General features: G+C 37.7%; 1 protein-coding gene across 1 annotated transcript; it reads right to left on the bottom strand.

Moving 5' to 3' along the window:
- Positions 222-3,056, bottom strand: LOC108661930. The gene is made up of 5 exons (XM_018120923.1): positions 2,746-3,056; positions 1,687-2,277; positions 1,230-1,470; positions 683-1,169; positions 222-445 (listed from the first exon to the last, which is right to left on the bottom strand). The coding sequence occupies exons 1-5, from the start codon at positions 3,054-3,056 to the stop codon at positions 222-224; spliced, it is 1,854 nt and encodes a 617-aa protein (XP_017976412.1).

Below are 7,552 nucleotides of genomic sequence, written 5' to 3' on the forward strand. Positions count from 1 at the left end.
ACATGAATGACATGACAAGTATATTATAGGGCTGGGCTTGACATACCCGATGGTTTCTGATGTTCCACCTTGATTTGTTGGCATGTGAGACATTTTGCTACAAACTCTGCTATGTCTCGTTTCATACCCGGCCACCAGTAACTTTCCTTGATAGTCTTGTACATTTTGGTGCTTCCGAGATGTAAAGCATAGGTGGAAGAATGAGCTTCCTTCAAAATAGCTCATCTCAACTGATCATCTTTAGGGACACAAACCCGATTCCCAAGCATCAAAATACCATCATCACCAAGTTTGAACTCACTAGTTTCTCCATATCGTAACTTTTGTACTTCCCGTTTCAACTCATCATCAGACTTTTGCAATTCTCTAATTTGGTTCAACAATGAGGGTCTCACAACAAAGATAGCAAATAGGGTTCCATCCTCGTCATTACTCGACTGGATCCCTAGAGATTTCATCTCAAATAGTATCAAAAAATAAGAATTCTGAAGTGATGCTAATGAAGATGAGGATTTACAACTCAAGGCATCTGCTATAATGTTTGCCTTCCCCAGATGATAATCAATCACTAAGTCGTAATCCTTAATCAACTCTAACCAGCGTCTCTGTCTCAGGTTGAGTTCTTTCTAGGTAAGCAAATATTTCAAACTTTTGTGGTCAGTAAAAATTAGACAACGCTCACCATATAAGTAATGCCTCCAGATTTTCATTGCAAAGACTACTGTTGCCAACTCCAAATCGTGGGTAGGGTAATTCGTCTCATGCTTTTTTAGCTGCCAAGAAGCATAAGCTACTACTTTCTCATCTTGCATTAACACGCACCCTAATCCCAATTTAGAGGCATCACTGTACACCACAAATTCTTTCCCACTAATAGGAAGTGTCAAAACGAGAGCGAAGCTTAACCAGTTCTTTAGCTCCTGAAACCGACTCTCGCAAACATCATCCCACTCAAACTTGACTCCTTTACGAGTTAGACGAGTCAGATGAGCAGCTATCAATGAGAACCCTTGAACGAACCTATTATAATAATCGGCTAAACCAAGAAAACTCTGAATTTCTATTACCATTTTTGTTTTCTCCCACTGTAAGATTGCCTCTATCTTCTTGGGATTGACATAAATTCCAGCTCCAGACACAACATGTCTCAAGAAAACCACTTCCTTCAACTAGAACTCACATTTAGAAAATTTGGCATAAAGTTGTCTCTCGCACAAGGTTCGCAGCACAATGCGTAAATGAGTAGCATGTTCATCATCATCCTTCGAATACACTAGGATATCATCTATGAATACTATCACAAATTTATCCAAGTACGAGTGGAACACCCTGTCCATGAGGTCTATAAAAACTGTTGAGGCATTAGTCAGACCAAAAGGCATAACCAGAAACTCATAATGCCCATAACGAGTCCTGAAAGCAGTCTTGGGTACATCTTGCTCCTTGATCTTCAACTGATGATACCCAGCCCTAAAATCAATCTTAGAAAACACCGTAGCACCTTGTAGTTGATCAAAAAGATCATTAATTCTTGGTGAAGGGTATTTATTCTTGATGATCACTCAGTTCAGCTAACGGTAGTCGATACATAACCGAAGAATGCCATCGTTCTTCTTTACAAACAAGACTGACGCACCCTAGGGAGAAGTACTAAGGCGAATAAAACCTTTATCTACTAATTCTTACAGTTGGACTTTCAACTCCTTTAATTTTGTCGAAGCCATCCGATACGGAGGAAAGGAAATAGGTGCGGTACCCGAAATTAAATCAATAGAGAATTCCAACTCTCGATCAGGAGGTAGTCCCGGTAATTCATCCGAAAACACATCAGAGAACTCATATACTATTGGGACATCCTCTAACTTAGGTTTCCCCTTTAAGGTATCAATCACATGTGCTAGATAAGTTGGATACCCTTTTTGCACTAGTTTTAAAGCTTTGATAGCTGATATTACATAGGATGGAAATACTCGACGTTCCCCTGCAAATACAACCTCTACTCCCTTAGAATTTTGAAGTACAACTTCCTTCCTAAAATAATCCACTTTTGCTCGATGTGTAGTCAACCAATCCATACCCAATATCAAATCAAAATCTTGGATTTCTAAGGGAATTAAATCAGCCTTGAATTTTTCCTCACCAACCCTTATTCCACAATCTCTATAACAAGTGTTTCTAACCAACTGCTCTCCTAGAGGGGTATGAACTACAATTTCCTCCTCTAAAGGTAACAGATTCCTATCAGAAAAGGATGCAAATGTCGTGCTCACATAAGATCTATCCAAACCAGAATCAATTAAGATATAAGCATCTCTATTAAATAAAAACATGGTACCTATCACTACACTGGACAGCAAAAACTCGTGCCTCTTCTAAACCCGTGCCTCTTCCTCTGTCACAGCAAAAACTCTCGTCGGAGCATGAGTCTGTGGTTTAGAGGGTGGACGCGCCAGGGTATTACTCCCCACACCGAATCGTATCGCTACACCCTGTCTCGATTGTGACCCAGAAGAATCTCTCATTTGAATATCAGTGCGAGCTTGGGGAGATGAAGTAGTTACAGTAGCTCGTCCTAACTACAAGCAAGCACTCCTTATGTTGCCCTACTGACCACATTGAAAACATCGCATGGGGTCCCTACACAGCCCAACATGAAATTTCTCACAATTTCTACATCTGTCAAAACTCCCAAAACTCTTTCCAAGAGCACTCGTTATTGATCTACTGAATCTAGGAGACTTCTACTGTTGCTGTTGAGATGAGGGTCGGGTAGATGCTACGGAGGCAGTGGTAGCGCTCCTTGAAGCAAATGAATCTTTCCCCTTTTTCGATGGCTGACAGAAAGATGTATTCAGATTCCTCCTCTTAGCAAACTCAACCTGAATTCTCCTATACTCAGTCCCGAGCTTCTCAGTCCATAGAGCCATCTGTACAACCTCTTTATACGGCTCCTTACCCATTACTGTCATACGATCTCTGATTTCATTTCGAAGCCCTTCCTCAGAGTAATTATCCTGATCTTGCTCAGTCTTCACCAGATTGGGCACATAAGACATTAGCTCGTTAAAACGAGCCTCATACTCCTCTATTGTCAAACTCCTCTGTTTTAGACTCAAGAATTCTCTATTCTTTTCCTTTTGATGAAAATGAGTATAATACTGACCGTCGAACTCTCATAGAAAATCTAATAAGGTCGGAGGAGTAGTAAAATGAGACTTCACTGAGTTCCACCAAGTACAGGCCCTCTTCTCAAGCAATCTAGTGGCCACCATCAATTTCATATCATCCTCTAGTCTCATATCATTAAGTGTCTCCGATTCCTGAATGATCTAGTACTTAGCTGCAGTTGCATTCAATCACCCGTAAAAGAAATGCAACTGAGTTGCCTATCCTCTTTAAGTTTCTTAGAAATGGAGACATTAGGTACCTGTGGTGGAATAGGAGGTGGTGGTGGTGGCACTGAAGGAGCGACCGGAGGAACAGCAGGAGGAACTTAACCAGCCTGAGCCTAGCTAGTAATAACAGTGAGGAAAGCTGTTAATGCCTGAACTGCCTCAGGAGACATGGTAGGAATATCAGTAGGTGGTGGAGGAGGTGGAGGATGTGAAGGAGTCTCAGTCTGTTCGGCAGTAGGTGCTGCCCGAAAAGTAGACGCAATCGATTCCCCTTATACAAGATCTAGCAACGATGTTGAGAACGGCTTCTTCCATTCCCAACTGATCTAAAGAGAGGTGGGCGTCCACGTCGAGGAGGCATGATGATCTATAAAAAGAAACAGAACGAATTTAGACAACTTTAGGTTTTATATGCAGATACATACATTCAACTCAATCTAACTTAACTTGGGGCCACATTGACATTGTAGTTTTTAAAATAACATTAAAACCAAAAGCTCTTATACCAATCGAAATGTCACGACCCAGTACTTTCTTCGAGCCAGTGACATCCGCCGTGATGTCTCGATAGACATTCGTTACTCGGAATGTCAATCGAAACATCACAAGGCTCTTGCATCAATTTTACATCTCCCCTGTGAGCAATGGTTACTGAATATCATGTTTTAAGGGAATATAACTGTTTTTAAATCAAAACAAACAAAAAAAAAATTTTTCCACACAGGGGTATTTTGGTCATTTTTACCCGAAAATTTTGAAACCTAGTAAAATACAATATACGATCGAAAATATACATTTCTTATCTAAAAATAATTTTAGCAATCTAAATCATCCATTTAAAATGAAATTATGGCTAATCAAACTAAATAAAAATATTAAATAAAATATTTCATTTTCTTATAAAATAATATTTATAGAACTCCACGTAAATATTTTTTGTAGCGTAAAAACAAAATAAATTCATACATACAGTGGCACACACAGCCAGGTATGCAAAATATTCTACAATGACATGTGGGCCCCGATATAACTGAAAATATGCAAGACTGTAGACTTTCGATTTCTAAGGATGCAGATCCAAAAGCAATCCTCGACAAAATCGACTGTCTACAGACTGTCTTGAGCCTGAAATGGGTGAAAAGAAAGGGTGAGTTTTGATAAACCCAGTGAGTAAGAAAAATTCATCTATAACATCTAAAGCCGAGTAAATGGAGACAGTTAAATCATCCCATCATAATATAATTCATAACATTCAAAACTCATTTCAATTCATATAAAACAATTACATTTCATCAAGAACAATCAGTAAAGCTTATGACTCTCTTAAAAACTTGGCTCGTGCCAAAACTTGTGCTCGGTGACACCTTGGTCTGAGCATCTAACCGAGTCCGCCAAGGCTGTTAAAACGATATATACACATAAAACATGTTTTACGTTTAAAAACGTAGCCATTCCTTGGCGTTGGCTGAGTTTCACCCTCACGTGGTGGTTCGACGTGAAGTGAACTCTAAATATACCTTAGGAGATACCCTCCGCGCCTTTCATACTAAGGTAAAATATAACGGAGTTTACCGTGCTTGTGACGACCCGAAACCTCCCTCGGGTCCATGACAATAGCCGCAACGTCCCGATTTACACTCATTATCCGGAATGCTAATCGGAACCCCGCAAGGCTTACGTATCAGTTTTTTGTCTTTCTTGTGAGCAATCGTTGTTAAATATTCCGTTTTAAACAATTACCAGTCATTTTTGGCTCAAGTAAATAAAAGACAAAATTATTTTAAAAGGATTTATAGACAAATATTACTATTCAAAATATTGATTAAAATATAGCATTTTTATATAAAACAATATTTATAGAAACACGTGTAAAAATCTTTTGTAACGTGGAAGTAAAATAAATTCATACATACAATAATTTACAAAGTTATAATGTACAATAATAATTACAATGACAAGTGGCCCATAAATACACCAAGTGTTGGTGATAGTAACCTACTGTCTATGAGATAGAGGGGTCAATTGGAATCGTCTACAAAATCGGGTATCTACAAGCTACCACAGGCCTGTAATATTTGGAAAGGGGGTGGGTGAGATTTTGAGATCCCAATGAGTAAACAGACATTATCATAAATATCTAAAGGCGAGTAAAATGGAGGCAAGTTTAAACAACAAATCACAAACCATTTCATAAGGTTTTCAATTTATTTCTTAAACCATAAAATATTTGTAATTTACCAAAACAGTTGTTAAGGCCTATGACTTTTATTAGAAACAGGGCTCAAGCCAAAAACTAGTCCTCGGGGATACCTTGGCCGAGGCATCTAACCGAGTCCACCAAGGTTGTTAAGATATTTACATGTGAGTTTTGAAAACAAGTCGTTCCTTGGCGTTGGCCGAGTTATACATTCACGTGGGGGTTCGACGTGAAGTGAGCTCTAACACTACCCCGGGAGTTACCCTCATCGCCTCTACAACCAGAGTAACTATATAACTAGGTTTACCGTGCCCCTCTAATAGGCAATCTACGAAAACCCGTCACTGCAGTAACTAAACCCACCAACTTTAATAAAATTTCGGCAGTATAACGTGGCTTTTATTTATTTACCCAGCCTGCATAGTAAAAGACAGCGTACATAAATTCCCAATGTAATTATAAAATATAGCCACATATACTCACATATCATAAGCCATTCATAGGAAAATATATTTTTTAAGACAATTGGCAGCCTCCCATTTACTCAATTTCATAATCAAAAGTTTCTTATTTCAGATAATCAACACAATATATTTAGTTGTCACATTTATTTCTAAAACATCAAAAGTCCCATTTTAATCTCATTTTCGTTTCATAAAATACATAAAGAGCATTTAAAAATAAACTCTAGATAATATACAATAATAATAGGTTTACTCACCGTTTGTACAAATTAAATACTTTTTAGGTGCCCCGATCACTGTTCGTCGGGTACGACTTCCTTGCCTTTACCGGAAGGTTGTCTTCCTAGACATATTGCAAAAATTACACAATTCACCACATTGATGTTAAATCACTATATAATTGACTTAAATCCTATCCTAGTGCATGGTATGAAATGCAATAGCCTAAAACGGCTTAAACGCAGTATTAACCTATTTTTGGCACTTTATCCGATAAATTGCTAACGTGCTCCATTTTAGCTCTAAATGGTCCCATTTTCTCTCCAACATTTCTAACCATTAAATATCAGCCAATAACCCTTTAAAATCACCAAAATCAGCTCACTTTCCTCCTTGAAAAATTCGGTCAAAAATGGGACATTAACTCGGTAAATTTTCCACTTTGTTTTTCTATCACATTTAACCATTTTTCATCATTTTCTCTTCATTTCACTTAGAATAAAAATCAGTTCATCATCATTGTACATCATTGAATATCTGCCAAGGGTGGGTATTGTGAGAATTTCATGCTTTCTTGCCCAATTTGATTTCTATACACATTTAACTAACTAAAACTACCAATTTAACTAAGAATCAAAACCTAAAAAATTCAAAATCCTCCCCCTTGAAATTCGGTAAGCCCTTGGTATCACTTTTTGATCTCTCTCCTCAAGCATGCTAAATGAAAACAAAGGCATAGAAAAGGTAGAAATCAAGCTAAAGTTGAAAAATCTTACCGTTAGACGCGTAAACGGACGAAAAATGCGAATTCCCCTTTGAATTTTCTCAGTTTTCCTTTGGTTTTTCTCTTTTCTTCCTTTCCTCTCTATTTTCTCTCTTCTTTTCTCCTTATGGCCGACCATCACCTGATGTGGGGTTTAAATGGGCTGATTTTCCTTTAAAACAATATTAAACAATTAAAAAGTGCCTTATGTCACTTTTTCATTGGCCCGTTTTTTAAATTTCATCCTTTAAACTTCAATTTTTCACCACTTAACATACCATAGTTATTCATACCAAAAATAAGTAAATCCTATGATTTTGACAAGTTTTGGGTGGTGAAATTACGATTTTTACCCTGGGGTGACAAAATTACTATTTTACCCCTATGTTCCGAAAATTATCGGAATTGAAATTTTTCACTTCCTATCATTAAATTATACTCCAAATAGTTAATCTTGGTCAAAAATTTCACTCCATGATCAAATTATTATCTTAGGTGGCAAAATGACGATTTT

The sequence above is a fragment of the Theobroma cacao genome, chromosome 5, assembly GCF_000208745.1.
Source record: "Theobroma cacao cultivar B97-61/B2 chromosome 5, Criollo_cocoa_genome_V2, whole genome shotgun sequence".
NCBI lineage: Eukaryota > Viridiplantae > Streptophyta > Magnoliopsida > Malvales > Malvaceae > Theobroma > Theobroma cacao.

What these genes read in the sequence shown, in the direction of transcription:
- LOC108661930 (XM_018120923.1), bottom strand. Translation starts at nt 3,056, where the DNA reads ATGTCTTATGTGCCCAATCTGGTGAAGACTGAGCAAGATCAGGATAAT. An exon ending in AAGGAGTTGAAAGTCCAACT is followed by an intron (nt 1,471 to 1,686) that starts GTAAGAATTAGT and finishes GATTGATTTTAG; the next exon opens with GGCTGGGTATCATCAGTTGA. An exon ending in CTGGAGGCATTACTTATATG is followed by an intron (nt 446 to 682) that starts GTGAGCGTTGTC and finishes TGAAATCTCTAG; the next exon opens with GGATCCAGTCGAGTAATGAC.